Genomic DNA, 18,643 nt, shown 5'->3' on the forward strand with positions numbered 1-18,643 from the left:
ATATATATATATATATATATATATATATATATATATATATATATATATATTTGTAATTTTATCCCCTTTTTTTTATCAAGATATCACATAAGAATACATATATTTTCCTGTACTGTATTTACAGAGTATTTGTTTACTGGTCAATTTAAAGTTTGTTTATTTGCATGTAAACATATTAATGCCATTATTCCAAATCACAAATGCATGCAAGTCCTTCAAATTTAGGTAGAATTGTGTTGATCTATTTATTTATATTATAAGTGAAAATGAGTAAATGATCTGATGGAATTCAAAGATATTGTGGAAAGTAGTAGCTTGTTCTAGGTTGGTTTATATGTGATCCTGAGAAGGGCATGTAGGTTTGAGTTCTAGAGAGATATGACATGAACTCCGTTGGTCTATGACTGTAAGTATCTATAAAGATATAGAGTTCTAACTAATGTCAAAACCAACAAAAAAACTAATGTTGACATTGCTTGAATAGTCCTTTGCAAAACCATTCGAGTTGTCCTGTTCTCTCTCTCTCTTCTTCTTCTTCTTCTTCTTCTTTCTTCTTGAACATCATGCTTGATCTTCTTGTCTGAACAACCTTCAACAATAATTTTTATTTGATGTCTCCATCAGTGATGAAGTCTACCCTTATAACGAGGAAATAAGATTAGTTCATCAATTTCAGTAATTTGAGAAGAGAGAAATATGATCCGATAAACTGATAGTTTCTTAACCCTCAAATCGGCACCGGTATAAGAGGAGATTAAATCAACATGACCAAAGCATTTGATACTTTTGTCCGCCTTGAAATCTTTTTTATTGTGATTTTATATCCCAAAAAGAAAATTTTAGCTTTATTTCCTTAACTAGACATGAATGCTTAGTGATGTCTATAGAGGATGGATTTACTGCTAAACCATATAATCTGTGAATTCAAGAAACTAAAGTATTTACTAGAAAATTTTAAGACAACAATTGACAGATTAAAATCATTTAGCAGCAAACGGATGTTGTATTAAATACACAAAGAAATTCTTTGCCAAGCTCCAGGAGTTGTCTCCAAAGAAAAATTCCAAGGAATCTAGAAAGAAGGTCAGGGTAGTCAAACATAGTTTCTAAAAATTTTATTTTTTTTCTTTAAATTTTCTAGTAGCAATAAACAATTTGGTGTTTTCAACACTTACATGTGAGATTTTTAATCCAAAAAAAGAAAAAAAAAAAGGAGAAAAAAAAACTTAAATGTGAGGTCTATGTATGACCACATGTATTCAGAAAACTCCAATTAAAAATGAGAAATGTTGTACAAGAGGCATCTCTTAAGAAAATAATAAGAAACATTCCATGTTACCACTTAAGTCATGGCTCGAGGCACGAGTCGTGGATGCGGCACGTATCCGCAAATGCACCACCTAGGACTCTAAGCACCGCTATTGCCTGTGCCGGATAGTTCTAACATTTGTGTAGTATTTACTCTCCATCACCCAAATTTGATTCTTGTCAACTATATTTTCTGTCTGAAAAAAGATAAATAAATCTGAAACGCTTGTATCGATACATGCTTACTGTATCATATTACATAAGCAGAATACGAGAGTAATTCAAAAGCAATTCTGATCCTCATTAGCAGCTTCCTGTCAGTTGGAATTGAACTTGTTTTCACATAGCAGCAGCTGAAAAGTATCTCAAGAAGAATGGACAACACAAAGTACATGAATTTAATCTTCAACATAAAAGCCTGAGTGGATCATATGACAAGAACGCAAAACAAAGATCATATAGCTCGGAAAGATTCAAGGCAACAATTGTGCTAAATATCAAACACCACAATCCCATTTTTCACATTTAACAAGTGACAAAGGTCAAGCTTGATACAGATTCTGTCCAAGAAGAAAGTACATGAATTAACAGTTCCTACTGAAACAGAATACAGACTAGAATTACGACAATGTGGCACAATCGAAAAAGAGAACTCAATCATCTGCAGATAACTGATGCTTCTGCTTCGTGATTATGGCTTGCAACTTGTCAATCTTCCCACTTTTAGTCTTCTGCTGAGCACTTACAGAATCCTCCTGGGCACTGCATAATTGCAACTTGATCTTAGATCCAAACTTCTTGGGAACACTGCTCCAACCACTCCTTCCCTGCCCTAGTTTCTTGATTTCTTGCTTCATACTTGTGCACTCCTTTTCAAGCTCAGATACTCTCATCCTCATATTATCCATGCCCACCTTCAGATCCTTGTTCTCCCTAACAGCAGTCATCCACCCTCCAGCTTCACCTGAACAAGCAATTCCACTCCTAAGTGGTTGCGAGCCATCAAGGTTGTCAGAGACAAGCAAACATCCAGCAACGGATGTCCTTAGTTGAAGCTGCTCGAAGAAGAGGACTTGAACCACTACTCTTAGAGGGAGCCTCTCATTCTGTGCAGCATGAGTGCAAGCTTCTAGTGAGAGCTTTTGGCAATCCATCAGCCGGCAGAGCTGCTCCCTCTCAGATTCTGAGAGCCAAGGGTGTGCCTGCACATGGATTGTGTTTTGGACATTAGCAAATATCTGTGCTTGATAAAAGATGATAGATTGCAGTATAGAAATCTATGTATCATTCATTACTTAGCTAGTTTTAAAAGATTCCAAAAACACAAATTAAGCAAGATACAACTTCTGAAGAGCCACAAGATTGAAACAAGTACCTTCAGGTATATGTCGATAGCACGGTATAGACCATCATCCAGTGGACGGGCATAATCAGGTAAAGCAGCAGCCAACTTTTGGAACTTCGGCATTTTTAAATTGATATCTGGTGCAACCTCTGCTAGATAACCATCAATTAGCTTGGCAACAGCAGTTAATGGCACCAAAGATGGGGAACCAATCAACTGCTCATCATTGACAGAACCAGGAGAGGAAGCCCCAGCCGTGCCGGTAGCTTGATCAGTGGCTATGAAATGATCAAGCATCCGTTGGACACGATCAACATTGTAGAGAGCCTCCATGGAGAACTCAAAAGTTGGGAAAAGTAGATCTTCCAAGTCTGCCTGGTCTAGCTGCATCCCTACCCTTCTCTCCAAATTTGAAATGCATGATGGACTAGCTTGCAGAATAATGGCTGTCCGAAGAAGACCAATCAAAATCTTAGTTGATGCTGCACCCTTTTGAAGAGGCAACAGGCTATCAATCTCTTCAAGAAGATGCCTCTGTTCTTGTTCCGAAGGTGCAGCTGTCAAATTTCCTTGTGCCAGACTCGGACGCCTATTCAGTCCGGGCAGATACTGTTTAGCATATAAGATCAGAGAACCTGCAATGATCTCTTGTCTGATACCTCGAGATTTCATCACAGAGATCAACCTCTTATACAAGGGAAAACTTAAAGAAGAAACATCTTCATACCACCAATCCGAGCTACAATTTCTAGGCCTGGCTCCGGTACTTATTCCATTCCATAATACACTGCCACCAGGGCTTTGCATGGCACCATTCTCCATCATTGGCCAGCCAAATAGATTCGGATCTGTACAAGCCTTAACAGCCAGAGAATCAACGCATCTCTTGATAATCTGAAGGTTTTCGGCATGAGGGAGAAGATCATCGCATGTTTGGAGTGCCTTAATTGAATCTTTCCAGCTATGAAGGACAACTTGATTGAAGAAGATTTCTGTCTGAGCAATCAAGTTACCTTCTGCTATCTCTTCTGTCATTTGAAGGTGCTCAGAAGCACAGCGCAGGTAGACAACGTTTGAGGAAGTGAGTTCTAACTTCATGCCATAGCAGAATTTAGCCACAAGTTCGAATGTTCGAGCACCACCGGTAACATCATGCAGCTTTATTAGAGTATCCTCTTCTTCATCAGAATTCTCCTTGATTAATTTTTCCAAAAGACCACTTTTTGACAATAGAGGAAACTGAAAGAAAAAATTTAATATAATTCTTGATAAACAGAACTAGATTTTCTCTAGAAAAAAGCCAAACCGCAAAGCCTATTATGCAAAATGTCGTTGGAGATACATAACTTACAGATTTCTTATCAAGCAATGCAATTCATAATTCTTTGTTATCAATGCAAAAACAAAAAATTCCAACTTTAAAAGATTTTCTGTGATAGCATAACAGCTTAACCTTATAGTATGATCAAATAGGACCATGTATATCAATGTACAAGAACATGAATACACTGTACAAGCTGGATTCAGCTTAATTTACTTGGTTATTGTCCTTACCTTGTGGAGGTGGAATGATATTTCTCCAACTTCAACAGTAACATCACTTGGAAGCCCAGTTGTGCAGAACCTGGAAATTTCAGAATAAGTGATCTTCATTCAAACCAAGATTTTGGGAATCACTGAGTTGAATCTAAACGATATGTATATACAGATCAAGGATTGCATAAAATCCATAACAACATGACAAGGTCATCAGTCTGGATAATCCAATTCAAACCAATTTTAAAACCACAGTTTGTTAAAAGTGCTAAAGGGCCGCCAAATATACCTTTCCATCTGACCTTCATCATAGAATTCAAGTGAGATCCATCAGATCTTCAACATAGAGTTCAAATGAGATGATCTTAAGACAATAAGCATGTATTCACAAAATGAGCAACTAAAAAGAAGAATAGCTATTTTATACATGATATTATTTTGCTTTTCAGCATTTCAAGGAATCAGATACCTTGAGACGAACATAATGTCTAGCACTTAAGGTGACAAATCCATAAACGTATAGCATTCCAGGTGGCAAATCCATAAATGTATAACTTTAGTGTTTGGTTCAACAACTGACCCATAAAGAAAGTAGTAACAAGAAATTTGGAACTAGAAAATTGAACTTAGGCTTTGCGAAAGGAAGTTTACAAGCAAAAGTAGCAATAACTCTCAGTTATCCTAATTCAATTGTTTCAAAATCATGTCAAAATCAAAGAGCAGTAATGCATCTAGGCACATCCTATGAGGACAAAAAAGGATATAGAACTTATGGTAAAATTCGAGGAGCAAACTTCACCAGGCAAGGTATGAACCCATGGATGAAGGCATCAAGTCAAACAAATTTGAAGAAATCACTCAGGTATTAGATTCACCAGAGCGATAGAGCTTCATCAAGGAGCAAAACATAATTCTATACTATAACTTTATATGGAACAACTCACAATGAAGTATTCTCCAGCAACAATGTCTTTGAAAACCTAAATTTTAAATTTACTCTTCTAAGATCTCAAATATCAATAACAGGAATAATGTAACTTTTCAAGAAGAAAGTCAGATGCTAGATTATGTATATTTCATAACAAAGCACCTCAACAGTGACAAAACTATTAGTTTTCAATGTCTGAAGTTTTGGAGAAGACAGACCAGAAGCAGGTGTAGTTATGCATAATTGCAGGTTATGTTTGAGTTGGAATTCACAAGAACAAAACAATGAGATTGCCAAAACCACAAGAACAGAATGCACCATACCAGGCTTGCCCTTGTTGCTGGAAGGCATCAGGTTTTGATCCCAGCTTCATACATGCCATCTTGAAGATGAACCCGAGAAACGAGAAAAATCAGAGAGAAGATTACAAAACCAAGTCACACAACCGACCACCTTGCATAGTCCTTGATGATCAACCTATGTGCTCCCGTAGCCAAATGCACTCCTTCCACCGCCATATGAACATCACCAAGTCTCTACACTGCCACCAACAAAAGGCCCAAAGTAGGAATGATAGCTTTCAGAAAGGTCCTCTATTTACCCTATCAGCATTTCCCTAAACCCTAATCCAGGAAGAACCCAGAGTAATTCCTCAAACGAATGTCCTAAATAATCTATAAAGCAAGCCGATGCATCAGGCATGCAATGTTGTGCATTTATTGATCATCCAACGAGTTCACCACCCACAAAATCCCATATACTCTGCCAAACCACCCCAAAAACCCTTAAAGAAAGACCAAGATCCAAACTTTAGTTGAATCGCAAAGGAAACAGAGCCGTAGCAATCTCACCTGCACCAACTCCTGGGGCCTTCCTCTCCTCCCAAAGACCAGAGATCTGAACCACAAAAGCTAGTAGTTGAACAACCCCAAGATCTGCAACAGAAGGTAGAAAAACAAAGAATATCTTCAATCACTAATTCCAAGCCCAAGCAAATCCTTTTTCCCAACCCAACAGAGCGCGAAGGCACCCCAAAATGGGCAGCTACTGTTCTGTCCTTCCCTTGACACCTACAACATTTTCTTGGCCTTCCAAATCAAGGCTAATGCTGGATCGGAGGGAACCAACAATTCATCTGTGACAAGGTGATGGCAAGAACGCTCCCGATGAAAAAGACCAGGCTCTGTTTGCTCTCACAGATCTGAGAGATGTACGACCACTGGTGGATCAGTGCAGACTGCAGACAGATTCCCTGGATAATATAGCTGTACTTCACCCAATTAAGGGAGGCAGCCACGCATGTGGGCAATGAAGCTGTGTTTTCTACTACGATTTAGGAGTCCAAATCACCATGACAGCCAAAAGAAAGGCCAAATCATCGGTCGCGTTCATCAATGTCAAATCCAATAGACGGTCAACTAGGTAACGATGTGACCATCTAACGAATGAGATTTCAAATAGCACTCGATCGATGATTTGTTGTTGTTGACGGGTTTGTCAACGCTCTGCAAACACCGCCTTTTTATTGGCCGGTCACCGCCGACGACGAGGCAGCGAGGTTGGGGTTGCGGTTGGGGCGGAAGTCAAAGCCCGCTGGGTCGTCGAGGTCAACTGGCTATCTGCAATTTGCCTTTGATTGATTGCATCGCAATCTTAATGCAGTCGTATTTAGCACGAAAATTAATGTGCTTTCAGAAAAGGCATTTTGATGCCCAAAACATCACCAAATGTTGAGAAATTTATTTACATATTTTTTTTCTTTCTGCTAACCTTAAAAAAGCTTTATGTTCAAAAGCATTGCAAATATAAATATACTTAGACAAGATAAGTTCCTGAAAATATTACCATTTATATGTTATTAGAAAACATAGAAAAAATTGGGTGTCAGTGAGACCTAATAATCTGCTTATTTGAATGGAAACCAATAAAATTATCACTTCTAAAAACTGGATGTATGAAAAAAAAATAGTTCATGTTTGAAAATTGCAAATTTTTCTATGTTTTCTAATAACATATAAATGGTTGTATTTTCAGGAACTTATCTTGTCTAAGCATTGTATTTATATATATATATATATGCAATTTTTCCTTCTTTTTTTTTTGTTCTTGTACACTTTAAAAGAAGGATGAAGCATCTGCATCTGAAATAAATGTAACTTAAATGAAGCAAATAGCAGCTCATGAAGACCTCCTCTGTGCCAAATATTGGTTGAATTCTCACACCAAATGCAGATAAACAAATATAAGGAGTAGAAAGAACAGCTACAGAATATGCTGGAGAAACAGACTCAACCAAGCAAGATGGTCAAAAAATCACATGATAGCAATCAGTCAAAACAAAACAAATTTGAGACTCATATGGCATCATGAACTCTGATCACTCTCACAGCATCACCATAAAAGTGCAATCATGGAACAAGCCAGCATCCAAACTCACTTAAGACATGCCTGTTTTTTTACCTGCACTCAGTACAGAAGTTGTTTTCTGCTGGTCACTCATTTCCAGTACTGCTCATTTGTGTTCACAGGACCAGTAAAGAATATGGAGACCTGCAAACTTCAATGAGAGTTATCACTGCTCCTTTAAAACTCAGATCTGAGGAGCCAAAAGCCGACAACAGAGAGCATCATTGATGTCCCTTGGATACATACAAAATTCCAACTGGTGAACATCATGAATCATGTGCTTTTGTCCTGACCTAAATGTCACCAGATTGGAACATCAAGTAGAGAAGAATACTGACTGCTGGAAGAAACCAGGCAGGTGTGGAAGAAGACACTGTAGATGTTCACCTTCTTCTGGTCTAAAACATGATGTGAAGGTTGTGGATGGCTTCGAGCTCCAGCTGCCCAAACAGGCACAGTTGCTGCTTTCATTGGCATGGCACCTAGAAATTGTTTCATGAGTCAAAAATTGCATAGTGAGTGCAATTAAAGTAACTTCCAAGGTTGACTAAAAGGCAGCAAAGTTCTCCAAGGTTGTGAACATCAAAGAAGATCTGCATTCTGCACCATATTAGCTGAACAAAACCTGAACACTGTGAAGTGCAAAGTTGGATGCAGAGAAAAGCCAGAAAAGAACCATCTGCACATCGGCTAAAGAAATACTGTGAATTAAATGGCTGCTTAATGAAGTTGTATCACCACAGCAGAAAGCATCGAGTATAATGTTTACTGACATAAGCAGTCAGAAAGTATTTTTTACTACATTTCAATATGGAGGGAAAGGTTCCATTCTCCAGAAATATATGCCATTGTAACAACATGATCTAACCATAAAACCAAGCTGCTATAAACTATAAAGAAACTACCTGGAATATTTCAGTATCCTTGACCCTTTGATTTATTCTATATTCCCTCTTCCTATCTTTCTCAATACTATCCTCTTCTTTTTTTTCCCCCCTAATGTGTCGATCTTCCTTCTACACTCCATCAGACTGTGTTGAACCACAAAGGAGTAGTCTTGGTGTTATATTAAGGTTGTTCCTTTACAACCCAGATAAACTAGGGTTTGAGTCACAGAAGTAACCTCCATGTTTGTAGAACCATGACTATGCATATTGATCCTCCTAATACCTTGCATTCACCCGATTTCATGATCAAAGGTCAGTATAATTAATGCAGAAAAAGTTGGTGATTCACCAAGACTGGAAATGGACAAAGATTGGCAAAAAGAAGCTCTCTTTTAGCCAATCATTGCTTCTTCTTTTTTTAACAACTCTCTAATATCTGCTTTGTGACACTTCAACTTTGCTAAGATCATCACTCCCAGATGGTCAAGACATGCCATGCCAAACATAACAATCGAAACAACACAAGATCTTAATTCAAGCTGAAAACAGCAGTGGCACAAAATTCTGCTAATGTCCGTGGAATACATTGTCTCCACATCTTTGGCTTGATAAGACATAACATGACTTGGTATCATAAACAATACGATAATATACACAGACATGCTAAACTCAGACAAGTAGTGCATACCTGATAGAAAATACATAATGTTAATTACTACAAAAGTGGAAATTAAAGATATTCCAGGTTTCCAACTCAACTGTCTAATTCTTCTCAGTAATCCAGGGACCCCACAGATGCCATTCCATTGCTCAAATTTCTGGACTCCTGCCTGCTGATATATTCATCAGAAGTGTGGCTTGGGATTCTCCTGTTTGTAGCTGCATTAAGAAGATCAACCCCTTCCTTGCCCATCTGCTGAACTTCTTGGGGTGACAAGATCTTTATGCTCGATACATTATTAACAAACTCACTGAGAAGTATAGATAAATTACAAAAGTTAGTAGTTTAATGTTGCATATTAGTCAACACAGGACCAACTCGATTACTTTTAAAAAAGGATAAACACAAATTGTTAATAAGTGCTGGATGTATCTTATCTTTTCCCCTTGATAGATCTTTGTTCCTTAACATTGAGATTCTTTTCGGAAAAACAATATTATCACTCTTAACCGCTGTTATTATAACAAAAATAGGTTTCTTTTACACAGAAACCCATTCACCTCCACTGAAGTTCTATTGCTTCTTGATTTCTATATTTTCAATGCAAAAAATGAGGATTTTTTTATTCGTTTGTTACTCAGAGATCTCATTTCTGAGTTTGACTAATTCTTGGAAGAACCATGGTACTTTTTGTCTTTTGAGATGGAAGAGGTGGGCTTCTCCTCTAATGGATCTTTTTGTTTTTTTGTCTGCCATGGGTATCCTGTATCATAAGTTTGATAAGATACCATTTCATAGTGGTCTTTAAGATTGCCAAGGAGTATCTTCTTTTTAATTCAACACTATGTTTTAATGGTAATTTTTTTGTCCACACTTGGAGTTGAATGCTCAATGGAAAAAAAAAAAGATTTGGTGGCTGACAATAATGATGGTCATTAGTTCGATGACAAATGCCAATTATATGCATTTCTGGACAATGCACAAGCTAATGGCTAAAATAAAGCTACCAAATCAGACTTCTATCATTCAAATATATGGATATGTTAGCGTTGTAAATATAGCAAAGTTCAAATAAACAACTCGATACATTATAAAAAAAATAAAAACAGTATCATACCATAGCAAATAATCCAGTTCATTGGCAGGGTTTTGACTTGTGTCTTAAGTAATGCAACAGTGTCGACCAACTTGTACAATCGAACACAATCAGTAACTATAGCAGTACAAGCTTTTGAAAATGGATATTTTTTAAAAGGAAATGGCATCCCTAGCATATGAACTTAAAATGCATGTGACTTGTAGTTGGTTCCCTTGTTTACTAGAGTCATTATTCCTAAGTACTTGGGTGCAAGAAACATGAACTTTGTGAAAAAAAGCCATTGGTAACTCAAAACAAGTTCAATGATAGCCTGTCTCCCTAAAATTACATGAAGCACAAGAAAGAGTTCCACGAGTTTGCTAACTACCACACAAATAAAGATAAAAAGTGTGAGGACTCACTGCCATGGGTCATCGCCTACGAGAAGAACATCATTTTCCCGGTCGACGAATACAAGCTGCCAGCCTGATCTTAGAGGGTCCTCCAACAGGCCTTCTAGGCCAAACAGACGCCCAAGCTCACTGCGGAGCTCGGGATAACTGTTAAATTTTGTAATATCCAATGACCTTCCAAAGGACCCCGATTTGTAAACCTGACATCATCAAATTCTTGTTAGTCAAGAAATAATGTATCAGAAAAATGGATCGCACAAAATTCAAGTAGCCTACAGAGACACAGCCATGTCACTCAATGAACTTAGCTGGCTCAATACCAACCCAGCTACTAGTAGAAGAGAAAAAGAACACTTCAAGCATGCACCATGATAACAAAGTGCTCAAGGTGTAGGAAGGCAAACCTAGCAAGGCTGGTTTTATTTGTTCCTTGGACAAGTCATATCAAGATGTAACTTCATATATTGGCAGGTAATATTGAAATTTTCCTATTATTAGATCAAGCTACTAATCGACCTGTCTTAATGGACAATATATCAACACAAAGAAAACAATTCACCTTGACAAAGGTTCCATTTTGTGGGTTCATAACACCCACACTATTCGGAGACTGCAAGAACTCCGAATCCTCTATACAGTTAGAACTTGTCAGTGCTTGATGCAATGCATAATCTGTTCCAGTGGTACTCACAAATGGCATCAATGTTGAAACAGTATCATTGTCAAAGTTCCTAAGATTTGACATGCCATTCTGCACCAACAGTGATGAAGAGTCTATATTCACACTGGAAAGCAGATTGCTTTGACGATCCATTCCACATTCCTGGTTGAGAGAGCAATCTCTTCCTGAAGATGGTGGTACAGTAACAGCATTCTGAGAGAAGTTGATCTGAGAACCCAATTGTTTGACCTCTGGCTGCATGGATTGAAGTACAGGAATGGATTCAACAGCTAGTCGCTTAGATGACCATGGGCTTGTAGCAATTAGTGGAGTTGTTTTTGGCATACTAACAAGGCCTGATGTTTCTTCAGCCGAAAATGGGTGCAAAATCCCATGCAGAGGGGAGACACCAGATGTGGACATGCGGTTGATGATTGTCTCGGGCAAATTCTGCTGCTGGCATAATGATGCCATTTTCTGCAAGGACAAAGTCTGGGCCTGAGAAGTAGATGCAAACTGAGACAAGGTTGACATTGCATTAGGAATTTGTTGATTAGATAACTGCTGCTGTTGTATTTGCTGTTTCTGAGGTTTCTGCTCCTGCTGCTGGAGAGATCGTGGATGCAGTTGCTCCTGTTCCTGTTGCTGCAGAGGTCGTGACTGCAGTTGCTCCTGCTCCTGCTGCTGAAGCAGTCGTGGTTGCAGCTGCTCCTGATCATGAAATGAGTTGCAATGCTGCATCTGATGCTGGACAAATGGATACAGAGTCTGATTTTGATTCTGGGTTTCTTGCAAGTTCTGAAGGAGGGTTTGTTGAGATTGGGGTTGCATTTGTTGTAAGACCTGACTAGCTAATAGTGGAGCTGATGCGTTTGTTATGTTCTGATGTTGAAATTGCATCACAGTAGAAGTTGCCTGTTTGGAAAAATCCACAGCCCTCATCTCCTGTAGTGCTGCTGAAGCCATTGCTTGATACATATCAGGCTGTAGACCAAGAATGGATGAATTGCATCTCTGATGCATCCAAGGTGTCATCCCAAATCCCTGAAAATTCAAGGACTGTATCCCCCTTTCGCCATCTTGAAGCCACATAAGAGAAGAGTTCAAACCAATATCATCATCTTTCCCACCTGAATATATTGGAAGGAATAGCAAGATGAGTTCATACATCTTCAGGTTGCATTTTTCAGGAAGCAAATACAATGCGTACCATGCAGAGAGGGCAATCCAGAAGGCCAAGGCCGCTTGAGTCTAAGGGGAAAGGCAGATGGATACATCGGAAATGTTGTCAGAGGCTCAATCTCCCAAAGGGATACTCTTGGCTGCCTCTCCCCAGCAGTTGACTCATCCCAGCCAACCTACAACAGCAAACCAAAATCATGTGTAACAACTGCAGGAGTTACAGCTTAAGAGATTCCCAGCTACCTTTTAAGTAAAGGAATAATATCGCAAGATTAAGCCTTAATGGTTTCCACAGAATTTATCTGAAAAGCTGAGAAGTTTCACAAGATAAGCACCTTCACAGAACGCCAATGTGAGTTTGGCCAACGGACAGGGTCTAGATCACTTATCCCTGTGATGGTGCCCATGTATCTGATAATGAAAAGACAAGAAAATTAAAAGATGATACAATGAAATAAAAGGGGGCATATGGCAAAAGCTAATATAGATGTTATTAGCAACATGAAATTAAAAAACAATCCAGAACAAAAAACAAACATGGTTAATAACAGTGCTTAAAGTCCATTAATGAATAGGAATGTCAAAGACTATGCATCAACCTGCGAACACTTGACTCCTCTGTCTCGAAAAGCATTCTAAAACGCATCCCCACGGAAACACGTGTGTGATAGACTGCTTTAACATACTTAGCTAGTGGAATAACAAATTCTGAAGGGCTTGCCCTGACAGCAACAAGTCGATATAGTTCAGAAATAGTTACCAACAAATATGATTTAGATAAAAAAATGAAGCGATGTGATGCAACCAAATTTGAGTTTTACCTTGGGTTGTAAAATATGGTAAAACGGCTGTTTGTTGCAGCAGCATGAGCTGCTGCAGCGAGGAGGCCTATATGCATGCTATCGCTTGATAATACAGATGAAGGCATAACAGTTTGTGGTCGATTAGCACGCCGAATACCTATAAGCAGCTGATTGCTCTCATTCCTAAAAGATGCAGAATATCCAAGTGTTACAAAGAAGTCAAAACAGCTTCCATTAATTTGCATAATAACTTGCAGAAATTTGCAACAGAAAAATGGCATGGCATCATCGCACCAGATAAAGAGTACTGAATCCCCGGCGACTAGCCTTTTTGCACTTACAAACACACTCCATCCAGTTGTCAGAAGATGCCTCTTTGGTTGACCTGCATCACCAGTGCTCTTAGAAAATATTTTTAAAAATTACAACCTTTTTCTAAGGGTAACAACATACTATTTATTTATCTCTGGCAACTGTCCTATTTGACAAAAACAATGTTGGACAGGAAAAGAGGCCCAGAAAGTACATTTTGGCTGTTGGACAGGTTTCTTGAAAATGAAATTATAAAAGAAAATAATTGCATGACATATGTGACCTTCATAAACTGCATATATACCAAGATATTTTCCCCTGTTCAACCAAAAATGTACAAGTATCCGACTTTGCTGCCAACCTGATCCATATTAAGTATCCCTTTATATTAGGATTTTTCCATTCTTTGTTGGCTTATGTTCAACTCTGAAATTTTAAAAATAAACATATGGCAAAACTTGTCCTTCCCCTTTCTTCAAGGCAATTCTAGTCTGCTTTATGGTTACGTGAGCATAAATTCCCACAAAATATTTAAAATGAAAAAACCAGCTGCCATAAAGATTTCTTGGGCAAGTTTCTCTTTCCCAAGGTTGTCATGATTAGGAAGTGGGGAGAGTGGAGTGTAAACATTCACAAAACTTCTATGGTGCCTTCTCAATTTGAATTGTGCTCCATAGCAAAATGCTAAAGAACTGGAAACACCAAATTGTAATGACAAAGGGAGCATTGTTAATTAAATATGTCCTGTAGATAAATAAATTCAGAAATAAAACCGTGAAACAGGGGTATGAGGGGCCAATAATGGGTTAGAAATCACAAAATCGAAGCAGATTATTCCATAGGCACAAAGCTTATTTTATGTTGAAAGGCTTTCTTACATTAACAAGCATTTTATACAAAGGCAGAAAACATGTGGTTGAAATTGGGACCAGAAAGTACAGATATATTTTGTCTACGGAGTATGGATGATGTCTTGACTTTTTGTACAGGTGGGATGACCATCATTAATTATGTTTTGACAACATACTATTCATTGAGCATGATGAAGAGCATACCGAATGATGAACCATCTAGGTGATACACCCAATGCAAAACAAGCAAAAATGTATAATAAAGTCAGGATCGGAGAACAAAGGTTGTGTGTGACAGGGATTTACAAATGAGACAAGACAATTTTGAGTTGAAATATGTACTTAAAGTTCTTTTATGAACAAACAATATGATTGTTTATTAGTTCATATCCATCAAAAGAACCAACAGCTCCAAAAACAAAGTTGATGAAACATTCATTACAAAGAGAGGAATTATTGTAAGGGAAATTAATCAATATTGTATCAAATAAAGAATTAGTCCACAATCAAGCAGCTAGTTCCAAAATAACATCTTGCCAGCAGGTGTTTTTCCTACTACTAAAACATCACCATCCTTTTCTCCACACTATATATGTTACAAACTCGGGATGAGTTCTAATTTGATCATGATCATTGCAATATCTTTCTTATGAATAACTGCTTAACTAACAGTCTATATTGCAATGCATCAACTTGAATCTACAAGTTAGGAAATTGTTAACGATCAAAGTGACTAAAATGATAAAGTAACGGATTTCACCAAAATAAATCAACAAACAGAATGGGCCCAGTCGCCACTCACTTTTGTTCAAACTCACCTCGGAAAATGTGACGGAACTTCCATTCATTATCATGAAGGTCTCTTGCAATTAGCTCTTGCGCAGGAGGCTGCTGAGAATAATCCTGTGGAAACAACATAAAGAATAAACTAGTTGACTACCAAATTTGGATAGGAACTATCAGATTAGTAAAGATTCAAGCAGTATTAAACAAAATAATCCCACCAGTGGTGGAAAGACTTTTTCAGCTGCCCGCCTAGGAACAGAGAAACCACCATGGGTGCTGGTGTCACTTGCAGTCAAGGTCTTACAGAAGTAGTTGGTTGGCTGTTTGCTTGGAGTACCCAGTTCAGCAGGAAGATAGGGTTCCTTTTGTTCTTCCTATAGATGTGAATATGAAATTTTATATAGAAAAAGAAAAAGAAGCATAATGCAAATTACCCTTGCACCAAGAACAGTATAGAAGATTCCAGTTACCAGGCTTAATGGTTGCAGTGTCATCTGGGCATATACTTCATCCGTCTCAGCATCTGCCTGAAATGTTATTTGAGGTGGTACTCAGACCTAGAAGTCAAACCTATAAGATACCTATCCTCAAAAACATATATTGTTCATGGTGAACTTACATGCATTGTTACATTATGAAGCTGACAGATCAACTGAGGAGGTAAGTTGGGGTAATTGGGGATATGGCCATCTACTTCTTTATTAGTAGAAGCAGCTACCTGCAAAGCCCAGGTGCTGTCAAATCGCAAAGGCCAAGAACTAGGAAGAAAACCATACTAAATTGCTTGACAATAGTACAAACATCATCCTGAAGCATGAAAGCTGATGGTCCAAATAAGATAATGCAACATTGACTATACAGTTCAAAAATCTATTTGTTTATATGAAACTTTATATAGTAAGAAAACAAGCTCAGCAGATGCCACCAAGAATCAACAAAACAAAATTACGCTATTAAAGATCAAATGATTGTGTATAATGATGTAGCAGACTATGCTAGGTGGTACATACTGTTCCAATACATATCAGAGCTACTGCAATCATTAACTGATCCTCTTTTTAATTTCCTACTTAGAGATCGTTTTCATGAACAGCAGCGTACCATTCCATGCCACACCAACAGCAAGTGGCATGCCAACCATGGCTAGCATGGGACATACTGTGATCTCGAGAAGATAAAACAGGATAAAATTAAATAGCTGAACAAACTAACCTGCTCACTATGTCCCTGAGGAAAATACACCACACGGCTTCCAATAGCAGGTAAACAGACAAGTGGTCCAGCACATGCATGCCACAGCTCCGAATTCAGGCACTTCTGCTCCCCTGTGATTCACAAAACATATCAAGTGCTCCATGAAGCAGAAGTGTACAAAATAGTAACAAAAGGAATAACATCAATTGCAACTAATTTTGAAAAATGATTCATTCTTAACCACAGAATAAGCAAAAATAAAAATTGTTATAATAATTAGATTTTTTAATCATATTTTCCCTAATATCTTCTTTTCTAACTAACCAAGAGAGTTTAAGGTATAAAAAAACACAGGTGTAAAAGAACACTTCTTCATTTGATTTTTCCTGGCATCATTTTGTTTGGTTAACCAACAAATTTGAAGATAAAACACAAAAACAAATGCTTCTTTTCATTGATGTGCATTACAAATTACACATTTCTACAGCTATCAAGCAAGACTGCATCTTCTTGTCAAAGAAAAACTTGCAAAACGTTGAACACAGAACAGATATCACTTCGGCATGCAAAACAATTCAAGTCTTTCTTCACCAAAAATGAGAATCCAGACTAGCAAATTGGTACACCAGGGAAATAGTTGTTTTAGATTTAGAAAGCAGATAAATTCTCTGAATCTAATAAAACCAATAACCTCAAGGGAAATACCATCACAGACTCAACTGCAACCAATCAAGAAAATCAAATAAAATGATAAACTATTATGCCCCGACTCTGAAAACAAAAAGAACCATGAATTTAGCTTAGCTTTTTAATAGTCTTCTCCAAATAAAAGAAAAACAGGTCACAAAACTCACCTTCTTGTGTCTGCTGAGGAAGACCCGAAGATGAAAGCCTCATAATGAAGGTATGGACAGGCTTGATGCGAAATGAAAGAAAAATGAGGTACACAGTTGGACTTTATCTTCAACAAACACGAGAAAGCTTCAATGGACGACACACCATGGCGCAAAAACCATTCTTTATGCGCAATAAGCTTATTGGCATACCCTGTTCAGATCTTCAGTCCAAAAAGTAGGACCCGGTCTTTAGCTACGGAACAGAGAACGAGAGTCAAAGGAAACGACATCAGAGCTTCATTTGCGACATTAAGTTCCAACTAAAGCTTCATCCAAAGCCAGTTCCGCTGCAAGAGACGCTCGCTTCCACTCTCATCAGGTCCAACGCTTCTTTCAAACCCTAGGATTCCGAATCTTCAACCTCCAGAGTTCAACAAAGTCCTTGCAACTCAAGACCCCACAAATTTCAACTCAGAACTAATGTCTCCGTCCCAAAGCCCAAGCTTATGTACTCGGAAAGAAATCTCCTTCCGACGCTTCGAAGTGCGAACAAATCCCGAGCTTTCAGCAAGCTCTAGGGCTTAAACCTCGCACGAAACAGCTAAAGCTTGCACGGAAACTAAGGCGCTCGAGCAAAACCCGGTGGTAGAACAAAGAACATTTCAGATCTCGCCTCGGAAACAGTCGTAGCAACTCGAAACTACAAAACAAGCTTAACAAAGTGCTATAAACGTACTCCGGTCTTCAAAAGATCCCACCTTTCCTCCTCTCGTCACTCCAAACCTCCATTTGGAGCTCCATTGCAAAGCCTCCTACCACAAAGATCAGGCTTCTTCCAGCGGAAATCGAACCAAGAGCCCGCGGAACCTAAAACTTGACCTTTCTCGCTCGGAAAGGCCTCATTTTGAACACCGTGAGCTCCAGATCCCCTTGTTCAGCGCCAAGAAGCCCCAAAAAACGAGCATTTTGGAGGGCAATTCCGCAACAGACGGCGATTTCTCTCGGCAGCTGGATTGAGGCGAGAGAGCGCAAAAGGGAAAGAGAGGAAGAGATAGAGAGAGACGAAGAGAGTTCCTAGTGGCTCCCTCTCCGTTCCTTCTTCCATCCAATCACTCAGTATAAGACCGCCATTATTTTCTTCTCCTTTTCCCCAGCTTTATTTTTCGTGTTTTTTTTGTACGTGATCGTGATTCGCTCGGAAATTGGAGAGGGTTTTTCTAATTTATGTTTTATTTTTATGCTTTTTCGCTTTTCTAATTACGTATACGCCCTTAAACTTTAGTGTAATTTACGGAACTGCCCTTCCTTTGGGAAACTTGGCAAAGCCCTCCTCCTTATAGGGAGTAGTCTTCCCTGTCAGCATTGCATTTCTCATGGACAAAAATGCCCTCCCTTATCAGATTACTGCATCATATTGTTGTTCTTATTAAACAAGTAATATATCCTATTAATTGTT

The 18,643-nt window shown here is 38.3% G+C and overlaps 2 protein-coding genes across 4 annotated transcripts; both read right to left on the reverse strand.

Annotated features, from left to right (window-relative positions):
* Window positions 1-1,793: 1,793 nt before the first annotated feature.
* Window positions 1,794-6,729, reverse strand: LOC103983537 (BTB/POZ domain-containing protein At1g30440). Of its 3 annotated transcripts, XM_009400767.3 has the most exons (6): window positions 6,192-6,729; window positions 5,969-6,052; window positions 5,441-5,658; window positions 4,208-4,277; window positions 2,684-3,892; window positions 1,794-2,510 (listed from the first exon to the last, which is right to left on the reverse strand). In XM_009400767.3, exons 3-6 carry the CDS (start codon window positions 5,497-5,499, stop codon window positions 1,962-1,964), a joined length of 1,887 nt encoding a protein of 628 aa, XP_009399042.2. In that variant the 5' UTR covers window positions 5,500-5,658; window positions 5,969-6,052; window positions 6,192-6,729; the 3' UTR covers window positions 1,794-1,961. The 3 variants fall into 3 exon arrangements, with proteins under 3 accessions (XP_009399042.2, XP_009399040.2, XP_018681248.2); XM_009400765.3 differs by having other exon boundaries at window positions 5,969-6,729; XM_018825703.2 differs by having other exon boundaries at window positions 5,441-5,879; window positions 5,969-6,729.
* Window positions 6,730-8,923: 2,194 nt separating this feature from the next.
* On the reverse strand, window positions 8,924-18,308 carry LOC103983536 (auxin response factor 17). Its single transcript, XM_009400762.3, has 14 exons — window positions 17,206-18,308; window positions 16,370-16,482; window positions 15,777-15,875; window positions 15,628-15,684; window positions 15,376-15,531; window positions 15,190-15,274; window positions 13,503-13,593; window positions 13,227-13,391; window positions 13,005-13,127; window positions 12,741-12,816; window positions 12,434-12,581; window positions 11,122-12,353; window positions 10,572-10,762; window positions 8,924-9,381 (listed from the first exon to the last, which is right to left on the reverse strand). Exons 1-14 carry the CDS (start codon window positions 17,246-17,248, stop codon window positions 9,183-9,185), a joined length of 2,778 nt encoding a protein of 925 aa, XP_009399037.2. The 5' UTR covers window positions 17,249-18,308; the 3' UTR covers window positions 8,924-9,182.
* Between the last annotated feature and the right edge of the window lie 335 nt (window positions 18,309-18,643).

The sequence above is a fragment of the Musa acuminata genome, chromosome BXJ3-5, assembly GCF_036884655.1.
Source record: "Musa acuminata AAA Group cultivar baxijiao chromosome BXJ3-5, Cavendish_Baxijiao_AAA, whole genome shotgun sequence".
Lineage (NCBI taxonomy): Eukaryota > Viridiplantae > Streptophyta > Magnoliopsida > Zingiberales > Musaceae > Musa > Musa acuminata.